The sequence below is a fragment of the Rhinichthys klamathensis genome, unplaced genomic scaffold, assembly GCF_029890125.1.
Source record: "Rhinichthys klamathensis goyatoka isolate OS25496 unplaced genomic scaffold, OSU_Roscu_1.1 h1tg000485l_1, whole genome shotgun sequence".
In the NCBI taxonomy this organism is placed as follows: domain Eukaryota; kingdom Metazoa; phylum Chordata; class Actinopteri; order Cypriniformes; family Leuciscidae; genus Rhinichthys; species Rhinichthys klamathensis.
Window position 1 is genome coordinate 2,429,358 of NW_026606972.1, and position 16,488 is coordinate 2,445,845.

Below are 16,488 nucleotides of genomic sequence, written 5' to 3' on the forward strand. Positions count from 1 at the left end.
ACAAAACAGTCCCTGAAGACGAAAAAGATTTGTCATGTTTGCAAGGCGCCCTTATATACTTCCAGGTCGCACGTTAATCATTCACGCTAATGATTCACGGGCTGTCGCCGGTCAATGTGATTGACGTGATTTGATAGTGATTTCAGACACCTGTCACGCCTGAGGCGTTCCCCATAACGTCGATGACGTATTGTTGAGTTCCCTTCGAAAGGGAACCAGAGTAAGCAAGTTTGGGGTTAACCAACCAAGAGTTCAAGGTTTATCTGACGGTAAGTTAACCTTGCTTTCTGGAATACACCACCCCCGATCGCGCGCGCTCTGTTTCTGGCGCACTTCTATGGCGTTATATATGTGCCTCATTCCTGAGCGAGTAATTGTAAGTTTTGAGCACAGAGAACTATATTTTGCAAGCACATTGCATTATATTTTGAACAGAAATTAACAATCGCAAAAAAAAAATCGTTTGAGCAAAGAAAAAACGATTCTGTGCTCAATAAATGTATTTGCTATTATCCATATTAGCGTGCAATAATAACCCCTCTCACGCAGTTTACTCAGGTGCTCTCTCACAAACGTATTCTCTGCGCTCCTGTCAAGTTCCTCTCTCTCTCTCTCAACCTCTTAATTCTGTGCTCGCTCAACTCTTGACACACGCGCGCTCAACTCTTGACACGTGCGCACAACTCTTGATACACACGCGCGCTCAACTTGCAACAGCGTTACAAGTGTGCCACAAAATCAACCAATCGGAAAATTAAAGGTCAATTGTGATTGGCTGTTGGTCTCCAATCACCACGCAGCACAAAGAAGAAGAAAAAAAATGTATGGACAGATGTCTTCTCTAGTATGGAATGCCAAAGCGGACTTAATTAAAAATAAATAAATACATAAATAAATAAATATACGAAGAAATGCAAAAAAGCAAAAATACATAAATAAATATACAAAGAAATGTAAAAAAAATTACAAATAAATGAGTATTTATACTTTTATTTCCTTATTTATGTATAATTGTATTTTTTTCACACATTTTTTATTTTTTAATTATACATTTATTTATTTCCACTTTTATTTATTTCCACTTTTATTTATTTATACATTTATATATTGTATTGTATTGTATTATATAAATTGATTTCCAGGGGCGATCAGCATCATATACTGCATGTCCAGTTCTTAATATTAATCGATAAACTACTCACTATTTATTATAATAATAAGGCCTTATTAAAAGTCAAAATCTTAATACAGAGGAGAATGTTTTTACACTGCAATTACAATTGCATAAAAGTCGTTATGAGATTAATGTTAAAAATAAAACATTTGAATATAGAAATATGAAATGATGGAATCAATTAAATTGTACGTTTAAATATGAAACTAAAACAGCCAGTAGGTGGCGTTAAGTCACTGTCTTAAACGAGTGAGTCATATCATTAATTCAGACTGATTCATTCAAATACTGATTCATTCAGTTCGAGGAAAAAATTATAATAAAATTATCTCATACATGGGCTTTTTTACAGCATTTTTAAATGCTGACATTTTTTATTAATGTTGGTGCCACGTCGCCCCGCCATCATTTTGATACCTGAGCTGTACAGTTGAACATAAAACGTGGTGTTTTTCCCTGAAATTCAAGTATTTGAATGAATCGGTCTGAATTAATGATATGACTCACTCGTTTAAGACAGTGACTTAACGCCACCTACTGGCTGTTTTAGTTTCATATTTAAACATACAATTTAATTGATTCCATCATTTCATATTTCTATATTCAAATGTTTTATTTTTAACATTAATCTCATAACGACTTTTATGCAATTGTAATTGCAGTGTAAAAACATTCTCCTCTGTATTAAGATTTTGACTTTTAATGACTTTATGACTTTTGTTAATTTTATTTTACTGATAACAGCCATAGTGCCTTATTATTATAATAACCGAGTAGTTTATCGATTAATATTAAGAACTTGACATGCAGTATATGATGCTGAACGTCCCTGGAAATCAATTATATAATACAATACAATATATAAATGTATAAATAAATAAATGTGGAAATAAATAAATGTATAAATAAAAAATAAAAAATGTGTGAAAAAAATACAATTATACATAAATAAGGAAATAAAAGTATAAATACTCATTTTAAAAAAAAATCTTTTTACATTTCTTTGTATATTTATTTATGTTTTTTTTGCTTTTTTGCATTTCTTCGAATATTTATTTATTTATGTATTTATTTATTTTTAATTAAGTCAGCTTTGGCATTCCATACTAGAGAAGACATCTGTCCATACATTTTTTTTCTTCTTCTTTGTGCTGCGTGGTGATTGGAGACCAACAGCCAATCACAATTGACCTTTAATTTTCCGATTGGTTGATTTTGTGGCACACTTGTAACGCTGTTGCAAGTTGAGCGCGCGTGTGTATCAAGAGTTGAGCGCGCGTGTGTCAAGAGTTGAGCGCGCGTGTGTCAAGAGTTGAGCGCACACAGAATTAAGAGGTTGAGAGAGAGAGAGAGGAACTTGACAGGAGCGCAGAGAATACGTTTGTGAGAGAGCACCTGAGTAAACTGCGTGAGAGGGGTTATTATTGCACGTTAATATGGATAATAGCAAATACATTTATTGAGCACGGAATGGTTTTTTCTTTGCTCAAACGAATTTTTTTTTTGCGATTGTTAATTTCTGTTCAAAATATAATGCAATGTGCTTGCAAAATATAGTTCTCTGTGCTCAAAACGTACAATTACTCGCTCAGGAATGAGGCACATATATAACGCCATACACTTCAAGCACCCGCTGGGCGGGGGAAGATTGATGCGCCGGACCGAAGTCGGGGGACTTGGTTAAGTTTTTGTGGAGTTGTTTTGCTTTATTTTGTAGTATTTCGAATTAATGGTTTTAAAATAGTATTATTAAAAAATAAAAAATAAAATAAAAAATTAAAAATCACTCTTTCACTCATTTTGGCGCCCCTATTGAGTGGTGGCGCCCTTAGCATTTGCCGATGCTGCGATTGCTGCCTATGCCACGGGCCGGCCCTGGATCAGCGTGTCCAGGTTCGGAGGTAGTCGAGGACGCATTGTGATCGGATCTCACTGTAATGTAAACGCCATCCATCGTGTCTGCATTCACAGGTGGACGTACACAAAACCCCCCACTGTCATTATTCCCCCTTTCCTCTCTCCGGAACTGAGAGCTGTGTGGTTTTGCGATACAGTCGAGTACGAAGTATGGCTACATCGCAAAAATACTGAAATGTTTGCCTTCGCACCCTAAAGTTGCAGAAGAACCATTCATTTTTTGTAAAGAACGCGCTTTTTTTTTTATCCCACCACAGCTGGCAACGTTCTTGGACCCATACGTTTCTCTGTACCGTTTATTATGTCATCTATCCACATTATTAGCACTTGCAGCTTCTTCATCATCCTCCTCATTTTGCGAGATTTGCAAAATGTCCCCCACCACTTCAGGTCGACTTTACACCGGAGCCATCCTTTTTTCTTTTTTTTTTCGCGGGAATGCAAGATCCGATCTGTTATCCAGATACAGAAGCCACTTGATGTGAACATGTGTATACGCACCGTGTCCTGATTGGCTTATGATCCGATCTGCTTGATTGGATCACGGTGATCGCATGTTAATGCCAAAGGCTTGCGTTTCGATATGGGTGTGTGCAGTTTACCTTATAAAACAAAACGTTCAAGTATCATCAAGTTATGTTTATCAATTATCACAGATCTTATTTCACTCATTACCTAAAAAAAACATAAGAAAAAAAATCTTGAAGGAACAAGTGGTGAATTGGTTCTCTTACGAGAGGTTACTCTCGTACTGCGTAATATCTTACGCTATGGGGAAAACCTCTTTTCCACAAGAAATTGAAGCCAAAAATTGTCCTTAATTTTTAATCAATGCAAAACGCGTTGCAGCAGTACACAGACCTAGGCAAGACGGCTCGCGCGTCTATTGGCTGTCCTGCGGCAATTGCAGCAGCCTATCGAGAGAGGCCCTATCGTGACGTTAGTCCAATGAGGGCGCTTCGCGCCCACTACGTCACGTCCCGCCGAAACGGGCGTGGCCTGGGCCTATAAATACGCTCGAATAGCTGCCACAATCTGATTTTTCATCTCTTCAGCAAAGCTCTCGCATCGCTGGATCCAGAGGAAGAAGCCGCACCGACGAACTCAAAGCTTTTCTGTGGGGCGAGCCTTTGCACGTGAAGTCGCTGGCACCTTGAGGACGCTGCATCTCCTCGCCGCCTTCAGTCGCCGTTCCTGCACCTGCTTTCCGGCGTAATATCCTTTTCTCTGCTGAGTGTGTGCTCGCCGCTGCGACACACATTCTCCTAAAAGAGCTAGCGTCTTTTTATAGATGGCTAAAAACTGTGGATCGTGCCGAGCCACACTCACCGAGGGGGACCTCCCCCTTATCTGCGCTTCCTGCTTGGGTGAGGATCATGCCGCTCGAGCGCTCGCTGATGGTGGGTACCCGCACTGCAACCTGCTGCCTATGGCGACTCACCTGGCAGCCTTCAGCGAGCCTGCACCTCCGCCTGCTGTAGTGCCGCGCCGTAAAAAGCGCCGTACCCAGCGCGCACCTGAGCCTTCTCCAGACCGCGAATGCTCTTCGGTTCGCCCGACAGCTTCACCTTACTCGCCTGCGTCACTCACTGATGGTCAACGGCCGCAGTCTGTGGATGGTGCGAAAGACAGAGGATACCTTTCTCTTCCTCCGTCGAAGAGGTGGTAGCAGCCCACATTTGCCCACCCTCTGCGAGACGGGGGACAAAGGCGGCTCTTCCATCTAAAGCCTACCGCACCACCTCAGCCTTGCACAGCCGCGCTTACAACGCCGCTGGACAGGCTCTATCAGCGCTGCACTCCATGGCCATACTGCAAATCCTTCAGGCCGACCTTCTCCGAAAAATGGACGAGGAAGGACCCGAGGCGATTAACGTGCCGGATTTAAGGAGCGCTACGGACCTGGCTCTTCGCGCCGCAAAATCCGCTGCACAGGCCATGGGACGGACTATGGCTTCTCTCACCATTGCTGAGAGACACTTGTGGCTGATGTTTTCTGAAATGATGAACTCGGAGCGCGCCCCTTTCCTCGACACGCCCGTTTCGCCGGCTGGCCTCTTCTGGATCCTCTGTCAAGGACTTCGCAGACAGATTCGCTGAGGTACAGAGAACGTCGCAGGCAATGAGACATTTCCTGCCCAAACGCTCCAGCTCCGCAGCAGGTCGCACCAAACAGCTGCCTGCTCGCAGCTCACAGCCACATCCGCCGCCCGCCGCCGCGCCACAGCACCGCCTGGCCCGGGACCAGAAGCCGCGCTCTCGATCTACAGGTCGCCGCCCCCCAGCACGCGGGCCCCGACCTAAGATTGACGTGAAGCCCGAGGTCCCGAAGTCGTCCTAGCCCTGCTAGGAAAACGACGGTGTTCAGGTCCCGCCGCGGCCGGACTTCCACCAAAACTTTTCGCTCGACCAGTTCCATATGTTGTGACTGTTCCAGTGTATTGTGCAGCCAACAAGCCGGCAGTACAGCCCGCTTGCCTGCAAACAAACGCCGTTTTTACGGCAACCCAGATACATCGCAAAAAGAGTGCTATTTCTGGTGTCCCGGCCACGGCCGATGGTGTTTTATGTGTAGAAAAAATGCCCACAGTTCAGTGCTCATGCCTACACACAAACACAGCCCACTCAAGCTCAGGGCTCGCACATATAAAATCGACACAGATCGATTGTGCAGTAAGTGTTGTGAATGTGCCCACAATCCAGTGCCCACAAACACTACAGATTACACGCCCCGCAGCTTCTGTAAAAGCGAAGCCCACACACATTCAGTCAGCTCAGGCAGACAGTGTTTTTCATGCAGTAAATGTGCCCGCCGTCACGCGCCCACATTCACTTGCACACACGGGACTCGACCCGCTTGCTCTCACGCGTCAAAGCGCCATAAGAGAGCTGAGCGCGGTCACGCTGTGCGCTGCACTCAGCGCACCCCCCACCCCCTCGCACACCATGGCTCATCAGTCGCCACTATGTCGTGACCAAAGCCCAGATTTCATTCTACCCCTAGCCATTCGTGCAGATGCATGGGCGAAACTCCCCGGGGTATCAGAATGGGTGTTGAACATAATAAAACGGGGCTATTCGCTACAGTTCGCTCGACGCCCGCGCCGTTGCACGACGCGCGTCGAATCCACGGTGAAGAGCGAGGTAGCTCATCTACTTCGAGCCGAAATAGCGAAACTGATGAGCAAAGGGGCCATAAAGCCTTTTTCTCAAGCTCAGAGCGAAGGGGGCACATACAGCAGATATTTCCTGGTACCAAAGAAAGACGGGGGCCTTAGACCCATTCTAGATCTAAGACAGCTGAATAAAATGCTTGTGAGGCGACAGTTCAGAATGCTTACAACCAAGAAAATCCTCGCGCAAGTTTGCCAAGGGGACTGGTTTATGTCAATAGATCTGAAAGACGCGTATTTTCAAATACAGATAGCGTCACGTCACAGGCGATTTTTGAGATTCGCCTTCGAGGGCCAGGCTTATCAGTACACAGTCCTTCCGTTCGGCCTGTCTTTAGCGCCCCGTACCTTTACGATGTGCATGGACGCGGCGCTCGCACCCCTGAAAGACCAGGGTATGCGAATAATGAACTATTTGGACGATTGGCTGATTCTAGCTCAATCACCTTCAGACAGGGGCGCAACTACCCAGTGTCAGAGGGGTATGCAGCAACAATTTGAAAGAAAAAATTCAAAAAGAATTTGAAAAGAAATATAAAAAAGAAAGATAAATAAACAAGTGTGTCATGTAATAAGTGAGTAGGAACGAGTGAGAGCTAACAGATAAAATAAGTGCAAAATTGTCATTTATTAATACAATTAAACTATAGCTACTCTACTGTGATGAACCCCCCTAAAATAACTATAAGCTCCATTGGAACAGCAATACCAGTGTTTCTCACAGGATTTTAGGTAAAACTGTGGTAGGTGGACCTTTGTATCTCTAGGGGTGTTCGGGGGCATGGAGCCCCCCCCCCCCCGCCGTAAGAAAATTTTGTGTTCTTTAATGTTAAATTCAGCAATCTGGTGCACTTTGAGAGTTCAAAATTAAAAGCTCCAAGCATATTCAGGGTGCAAAATTAAACAAAGAAAAATTCAAACCTCTTTTAGTTAGTGTCTGTCTACATTACACTACTACATAATAATAGTTATAATATTAATCCCATGATAGTAATAGCCATATATTGTAAAACAAATGCACTGAAAAATAAAGGAAACTTTCATAATTAGTTTTGTACTATTTTCTATACTTGAAAGATAAAAGCACATGATGACATGTTTCATGGGCCGGTGTGTCAGAAAAAAAAATAACGCTGACTTTTTTTTACCAATGCATTACACCGGCACTAACCCAGCGCCGCCAATTAAGCAAAAAAATAAATACAAAATGAATGGGCCGCCGATGTACGAGTTTTATGGGCCGTTAAGAAAAAGAAAAAAAAGTATGAGATGTATCGGCCGAAAAAGCACGTCGGCCCACCGGGAATCTCCCGGTAGTCCCGATGGCCACAGAGATATAGATAGCCTACATGCCTGGATGTCACACTTTAAATCCTACCTGTTGGCTTTCAGCATGCACTTATTTAGCTGCTGTCGCATCAAATGACATGCCATCTCCTTTTCCCTCTTTCTTTTTCTATTTATAGCCCCACAGCATTTTGTTTTATCCATCTTTTTCGACGACAACTCACTACTCGTACCTGCTCGCTCAGCGCTCACGGCGCCCCCGCCCGTTCGCGATATAAATTTTCTTCCCTGGACTCGCTGTCTATGACGGCGCGCCTGTCGCCAGAGCGCAGGATGAACATTCAGCGCTCAGTGAAATCCTTACGCCACGGCACTATGGTCCCGTTAAGAAGATTTCAGAAAATGCTGGGTCTCATGTCCTCAGCTTCACCAGTTCTCCAGCTGGGTCTACTTCGTATGCGCCCACTGCAGTTCTGGCTTAAAGCGCGAGTACCGCGCATGGACCTCCGGTCTGTTTCGTCTCAGGGTCGACCTGAAATGCGTTACAGCTCTGGCGCCTTGGAATACGAACGCCTGGGGACCTTCCCGAGTGTGAAAGTGGTGTCCACGGACGCGTCCACCTCGGGATGGGGAGCGCTGCTCGAGGGCAGACCATTCTTTGGCCAGTGGTCAGAACGAGAGAAGCTCCTGCACATAAACTGCCTGGAAATGTTGGCGGTAGACAACGCGCTGAGGCGTTTCTGTCCCCAGATAAGAGGTCACCACGTCTTAGTCCGCTCGGACAACATGTCAGTGGTAGCCTATATAAATCGCCAGGGTGGTCTCAGGTCCAGGAACCTTTACAGGCTGGCGGAACGCCTCCTGGTTTGGGCTCGGCACAACTTTCGCTCGCTGAGAGCGGCGCATGTGCCTGGTCGCCTAAATCTAGGACCGGACAGACTGTCCAGAAACAATGTCCCGGCAGGAGAATGGTCTCTGCACCCGCAGACGGTCCAACTGGAGGATGTTCGGCAGAGCGCAGATAGACCTGTTCGCGTCTCAAGAAAATGCTGCCCGCTCTATGCCCTTTCCCCCGTCTCGCTTCTACCACAAGTGCTAGAACGAATCAGGGAAAGTGGGTGCTCGGTGCTACTAGTTGCTCCGCTCTGGAAAAACCAAGCTTGGTTTCCAGTTCTGATGCAGATGACAAGCACTGCCCCGTGGCCCATACCGATAAGGAAGGATCTCCTTTCGCAGGCCAAGGGCTCGGTTTGGCACCCTTGCCCGGATCTATGGTCACTACATGTGTGGGCCATCAACGGGTACTCACTAACCTCCCAGAGGGAGTGTTAAACACGATCACGCAGGCGAGAGCTCAGTCTACGAGACGGCTCTACTCCTCGAAATGGTCTGTGTTCTCTGGCTGGTGTGAAGCTCGAGGGGTTTCACCACCAGACTGCCAGGTTACGGAAGTTCTCTCCTTCCTTCAAGAGCTACTGGATAAGGGCAGGACCCCATCCACGCTCAAAGTTTATGTGGCGGCCATAACAGCGTTTGTGAAACCAGCGTCTGGCCAGTCACTGGGAAAGAACGATTTGATTATCCGTTTCCTTAAAGGAGCCAGGAGACTAAGACCTCCTAGGCCTCCCGTGTGGGACCTTTCCACGGTTCTAGAAGCCATGAAAGGTGCCCTGTTTGAACCTATAAACTTGTCGGACATGAAACACCTGTCCTTCAAGACAGCGTTTCTCTTGGCTCTGGCCTCAGTGAAACGCATAGGGGACTTGCAAGCGCTCTCGGTGAGCGCGACGTGTATGGAGTTTGGGCCTAATGACTCGAAAGTCATACTCAAACCAAGACACGGTTACGTGCCTAAATCCCTCAACACGCCGTTTAGAGCCCAGGTTATTTCCCTGTGCGCTTTACCGGGCAATACTGAGGAGAACGGCATAAACTTCCTTTGCCCAGTCAGGGCATTAAAAGCGTATGTGTTGCGCACGTCTGTTTTCAGACAGAGAGAGCAACTGTTCGTTTCGTTCAGCGGGCGCCTTAAGGGGCTAGCCGCTTCGAAACAGACTATATCCAGATGGATAGTCGATGCCATAGCGCTGGCTTACACTTCCACGGGCCTGCAGTGCCCTTTGGGTGTCAGAGCGCACTCCACGAGGGGCGTGGCCTCGTCGTGGGCTTGGTCTAGCGGAATTTCGTTACAAGATATCTGTATGGCGGCAGGCTGGGCCTCCCCGTCTACTTTTATCAGGTTTTACAACCTAGAAGTTCCCGCCTTACAGGCTAGATTACTCTCGGTCTGAAACGGTAATGTCTGCACCGTTGTTCGGCTCAGAATACTGTCAGATGCTTAGGCACAACTTACTCGCAGTAACTTGTGCGCGACTAAAGACCCATTATGTTAACCAGTTCATGATGGAAAAATTTTTCCCCTGACTGCGTGAGAAACTGTCTGTGACTGGCCTCCTCTGGACGCCATTTATTTGGGAATGATGCTTGGCCTCTCTTCCCTAACTCTCTGTGAGTTCTCTGATGATTGTGCACTATATGTACCCCGGGCACGCGCCCTTGGGTCTTTGGTGTTGATCTCAGCGCGCACGGCGTTTTGCATGGGATAGGGCCTCTCTCGATAGGCTGCGCGAGCCGTCTTGCCTAGGTCTGTGTACTGCTGCAATGCGTTTTGCATTGATTCAAAATTAAGGATAATTTTTGGCTTCAATATCTCGTGGAAAAGAGGTTTTCCCCATAGCGTAAGTAATTACGCAGTACTCGTTCCCTCTTCTAGAGAGAACCGAGGTTACGTTAGTAACTGAGTACGTTTTCCGGGTTTTTACGTCATCCCTGTAGCACTATCTTTTCAAAGATTCTCTTTTTTTAATCAACTGCTCTTTTCAGTATTTATTAAAAAAAATCCTGTGACATTGTTCCATGTTTTTTTATTTATTATTAAAGATGTAACTTGTAGAAATGTCTCTCAGGAAATAGTTTGCCTAAAATGGAGAAGCACTGCAGGCCACAGAGTTGCTTAAAGTGGTGCAAGACTTTTCTGCATGTGACACAACACCTATGTTTTGCATTGTAAACGTAACATTAAATGCACCCAAAAATGTAAATTCTGTCACCATTTACCGTGTTTGGTTCTTCCTTCTTTGAAACAGAAAATTATGAAATCTCTTTTCATTATGAAATAATAGTAATGATAATAAAAAAATGATCCCTCTTACCATCCCTCCTGAATTCAACAGTGCACTTTGAAATACACAAAGTAAAACCTATTAGGTAAACTTTCTACATAATAAAATGTCCAATTTAATAGGAATGTTACGTTTTAAAATGTTACCATTTTTTTCCTGTGGAAAAAAAAGGTATCTTCATGATGTTACAGGAACTAGACTGATATAATGAAAAGGGAAGTTACGAAGCCAGTCAGTATGTTGGCCCTGTTCTGTTCTTACAGCACGGTTTCTATACTACTACTAAGTCAAATTTTGACAAAATTTGTAGATGCATGAGTGTGTGTTTTTCTTGCTTTCATTGGATTTCACAAAAGGATGGATATCTGGACAGCAGAGAAAATTCTTCTTCTCAGTTTTCTGTTGAAAGGTTTGTCTACCTTTTCTTTCCCTTGAGTAATCAAAATCATTGTTTCTTTACTGGTCATAAGGCCTTATTGTAAAAGTAATAAGATTGTGGAGTAATAAGCATTATTTTTTTAATTAGTTTAAGTTTTAATTTGTTGTCTCCAATAAAGTTGCCACAGGGATGCCTGTATGATTCTTATCTGGTACACAGAAGAAGAAAAATGATTATATAAAGGTTGCTTGGTATAAAACTGTTACACTCAAGTCTGGCCCTTGAGGTCCACTTTCCTGCAAGGTTTAGCTCTGATCGAACTCACCTTGTGACTTTCCAGTAATCTTGAACACCTTGATTATCTTGTTCAGGAGTGTTTGATTAGGGTTGGAGCTGAACTCAAGTGAACCCCTGCTATAATCGATGTAATTTACATTTATTCATTTAGCTGATGCTTTTATCCAAAGCGACTTACAATTGCTATATATGTCAGAGGTCGCACGCCTCTGGAGCAACTAGGGGTTAAGTGTCTTGCTCAGGGACACATTGGTGTCTCACAGTGGATTCGAACCCAGGCCTCTCACCCCAAAGGCATGTGTCTTATCCACTGCGCCATCACCACCCACAATTTGTTGAACAGTTTTATTCTTACCTCATCAGCTCTTTGAATCAATGATGGTTTGTTGAAAGCTGCCAACTGACAGTCCCATCTGGCTGGGACAGGTACTGTTCAACAGCAGGCTGCCTGTATAAATACAGGTGAAACTGGTGACCTATAGAGAAATTTGAAGGTCATCGTTCAATTTGGGTATTATAAACATAACTGTGTCTGAAATAGAGAGGGGTAACATATTGCAGAATGAAATCATTCAGAAGAAGAGGCAGGATTGTAGGAATCGGGGAGTCATATTTTTCTGGAAGTAGTCCGAGTCAGTTTAAAAGCTGGTGGTGGACAAGATTTACCCTGAGGTACTGAATGCCCTGGATGTATTCGAGCTGTCACACCTGTTCAACATTGCATGGTAATCATGGCCAGGCCCTTGCGATTGGCAGATTGTATTGCGATTGTATTTGATTTTTTTTTAAAATAAAATCTTCTTTTTTTTTTAAAGGGGTCTGGAGGGTTTGTTCCAATTATCGAGCAATCACACTCGAAATAAACCAATATCCCAGAGCATTACTCCAGTAACTCCAACAGTTCACTGAACTGAGACATGTTTTGCTGAAAGAACTGATGAGCACGAGCAGCCGATACTGAGCATGCGTTTACTACCAAACGTACAGGTACAGCCAGCCACGGTCGCTTTGGCCAGCTGGTATCCATAGGGGGCGGGACGCTTTAGATTCTGGAGCATTTGATTGGACAGAAGATGTGATGAGAGGCTGAAGTCCGCGGTGACGTCATAAAAATCCTACGTCCATTTTAGCGGAAGTGAGAGAGTGTAAGTTTTGAATGCTTATTTTTCTTATTGTTTTGGATCACACCAGCTTATTAACCTTAAGGCTAACATATTCATATAAGAGCTAAAAAAAATGCATGTTTTGCAGTTTTTTAACCCTTTTTACTCTTGTTTGTAGTTCTGAACTGAATCCTCCTCCAAAGCGCAATGGGTTGTGGGCAATATTAGCCTTTAGAGTGTGCACGGATCCACACTTTGAAAATCTACCGAAAAATAGTAGATCATCCGGGGACTTTTGACATACTCTTTTCAACATACTATGGGACACTTATTCTAATCTCACATACTATTTAGGATGAATAGTATGGACATTAGGACACAGGGTAAGTGCATGTTTTTTTCTTTTTTAAATTATTTTTCACATTTGTGTTGTAGGTGTTCGGGGTAGAGATTTCAGCATCAGTCTGCCAAAGAAGATTAAAGCTCTCAGTGGATCCTGTGTGATTATAAAGTGCACACTTGAGATTAAGGACAAGTTTGACAAAGACCTCACTAAAAGAGCTACAGGATGTTGGTATAAAGATGGGACTCAGTTTGAAAAAATAGTTTTCAATGCCATGTCAAGCCAAAACTCCATTATTAGGGGAAATATAACTGGAAGATTACATGAGAAGAACTGTACCACCATGTTTTATGATGTTAGATCAAATTACAGTGGTAATTATTACTTTAGGATTGAGGGTGAAGGTGGATTGAAATGGACTTATTCTGAAGAATATGTTCTGATAGAAGTGATTGGTAAGATATTGTACATGACAAATTGTAAACTTGTATACAGCAATGAAATGTCTACATATATATATATATACATTTATAATTATTTGTTTCAGAGTCTCCCCCCAAACCCACAGTGAAGCTGTATGAGGATCAGGATCCGGAGGAGGTGTTGGAGGGGAGCTCTGTGAGTCTGCGCTGCTCTGCTGAGACTCTCTGCTCCTCTCCTCCACCAACTCTCACATGGAGCTTCACTCCCAGAATCCCCCTCAGTGAGAGCGGCGGACAACAGGAGCTCCTCGTCTCTGATCTGAACTTCACTGCTACTCACCGTCACCACAGAGTCACTTTCACCTGCACTATAACCTACCAGCTACAGGACAAGAACAAAACAGCACAGGACAACATCACACTACATGTTCAGTGTAGGATGTGTTTGTGGCATCAGTTCTTTTCTCCTCCATAAGATGCTAAAAATTTATAATATAATTCTCTCTTTTTCTTTTTCTTTTTCAGATGCCCCTAAAATCTCTCCCTCCTCCAGCTGTAACGGAACTGATGTAACTGTGTGTTTCTGTGAGGGTGATGGGAATCCCTCTCCTGAACTGGAGTGGCATCTGTCTGGACGTCCTGTCAGTAACTCTTCAAACACGTTCATCAGTGAAGAGCGATTGAACAGCACAGGCTTGAGGAGCTCCATCACTCTACATCAGTCACTCTCACACTCATACACTCTGCAGTGTGTCGGTAACAACACTCATGGCACTGCAAGAAAACTGTTTCAACTTAATCTCTTCCCTCCAGAAAGAGGTAAACTCAAATACACACTAACATAAGTCACAATAAAATTGTCTGCCAAATGCATACATAATTTTTTTTTTTCATTGCTCACAAGATGCACATCTTTTCTCCATCTCAATTGGAGTTGCTGTTGGGGGTTCCCTGATGATGATGTTGTGTATCATTATATATTGTGCACGGTGCGTACAAAATATTTGTAAGGTCTCATGCTCTCTGGAATACTTGATTCTGATTGGTTAATCTCCTAATATTTGGCATCATCCACATCAATGTTGTAAATTAGTCAGTTCATCTGGATAACTAAAATTGGCGCTACGTCTTTCACACTACAGACTTATGTGCTAGTTTCATTAAAACACAACTAGTGCAATCTGGCATCTCAGTTATGTAGTAAAAATGACCTAAAGCCAAGATAATACAAACTACATGTTGAGGTCCTGCTCGACCAGCTGGGGTTTCTTGTGGGACAGTGACCCCCAGTACATTTGTACAATGCAAGTCATAAATTTGAATGCAGGCTGTGACTAGCTTTTTTTAATCATGGAAAAATGTTTTTCAGGAGAGAAAACAGCAGATCCTCACAGACAAAACAAGAAGGTACTACTGGAATCATTATGAGTGATAGGGTGAGTAGTACCAACAAAACATACTATTCATTAAAATATGGCACTTTAACACACAACAGTGCTGGTAAATGTTCCATCATTTTAAACATGTACAGCAGTTCACTCAAAAACTACAATTTTGTCAAATTATTTAGTCATGTGGTTTTAAGCCCATATTTTACTTCTCCTGTATCGCTCTGTTATATATAATGCAAGTGAGCAAGGACTGGGGCTGTGGAATTCTAAAATAACAAAAAGCACCATAGAAGAATCATAAAAGTGGTTGATAGAACTTGTGCATTACACTCCAAGAATTGATCTTTATTTTAAAGGCAGAATACACCACTGCAATTCACCCCAAATTCCATACTGCATTCATCTTCTAGGCTATTCAACAAGAGGGCGAGAGTGAGTCTGTTTATGCCAATCATTTCATGCTGTCATCTGCTGAAGATGCTACACTGAATCGTCAAGAATCCCTCCATTACGCCTCCATTGACTTCAGAAACATCCAACCAGAGTCGGAAGAAATCAGGGGTATCTCCTCGCTGACCACTGACTATGCTGTTATCCATTATTCTGGTGAATTGGTGGAGACAAAAGGCTCTGTGGGAGGTGATTAAGCCAACAGCAACATCTCAGCTTTGAAGTCCCAGAAAGATTGAACTGTACCAGACACAGGGACAAATATCAGAAGATACATATGAAGAAACTTCACCCATCCTAAGACTTTTCACACACTGTCATGAGTATATTTTTTGCATAAATTCCTGCATCATTTTGCTCGAAAGTATACAAGGTGTTTCACTGTGTCAGAGCTTCCACAAACTCAAAGAAACGTCTCATAAACAAAAATAATAATAAAAGTGTGCTTAGATGAGATATATAGGGTCGGCTCAGTTTAACCAGCGATACATTTTACTGGCATATGTGTTTCCTCACATGTTTTTTTGTCATTTGTGTCTGTGGCACAAGCTTGCATCCACCTACAGGTGGATGTTCATCATTAAATAAAAGGATGGATATCCGGACAGCAGAGACAATAATTCTACTTATTTTTCTCACCTTCCGGGAGGGGGGAGTACTGTTACAATCTCCAGTCACAATCCTCAGTCACCAGCCCAGTCACCACAGAACTACATTTCCCAGCATCACTTCTGGTTCCCACCTGCACTCAGTCAGCCATCACCACACCTGCCACTGATTATCACCTCGACACACACACATAAGCACTCACCTTGCATACCCACATGGTCTCATTGGACTCTAGCATGTGTTTACTTACCTGTTGATCCATACCAAGACATTACTACAAAAACGGCTTATCTTGGTCATATGAAACATGGCAAAACCAATGTTAATCTCGTATAAAGCAGAAACAACTCAACCTTGGAGTCCATTTTCAGGCCTTCCCACTCAGGGGGCTTTCACACTGGCAGTTTAGTTCGGAACGGGGCACGGTTCGCATGAAAAATCGCTAATGTGAACGCTGTCATGGGACCCGGGTGCGCACTGGGGTACCGAACCCGAGACTACCTGGAAGAGGTGGTCTGAGTTCGGTTGCTCCCGAACCGTGCTGCGGTTCGCGTGAATGTGAAAGCAACACGAACTCGGGTGCGCACTTGTTCAGGAAGTAAAGTAACCTGCGCATGCGTTTTTAGCTTATTGTGATGTATTTCGTTAAATAAAACGCTTGTAAGGGATGATAGTGTTGATGATTTACCTTGGATACGAGCGAGAGTGAGCCTGCGTGCAGTGTATTCGTGCATTGCGCGTGGAATCAGGGCAACAAGTTG

General features: G+C 43.7%; 2 protein-coding genes across 2 annotated transcripts in view; both read left to right on the forward strand.

Annotated features, from left to right (window-relative positions):
• The window catches only part of rassf8b (Ras association domain family member 8b), a 234,288-nt gene that overhangs the window by 51,911 nt on the left and 165,889 nt on the right, over positions 1–16,488 (forward strand). The window lies entirely within an intron of this gene.
• LOC130072319 (sialic acid-binding Ig-like lectin 13) lies at positions 10,989–15,426 on the forward strand. Its single transcript, XM_056237380.1, has 7 exons — positions 10,989–11,142; positions 12,948–13,310; positions 13,403–13,711; positions 13,803–14,096; positions 14,182–14,266; positions 14,647–14,713; positions 15,079–15,426. The coding sequence occupies exons 1-7, from the start codon at positions 11,091–11,093 to the stop codon at positions 15,313–15,315; spliced, it is 1,407 nt and encodes a 468-aa protein (XP_056093355.1). The 5' UTR covers positions 10,989–11,090; the 3' UTR covers positions 15,316–15,426.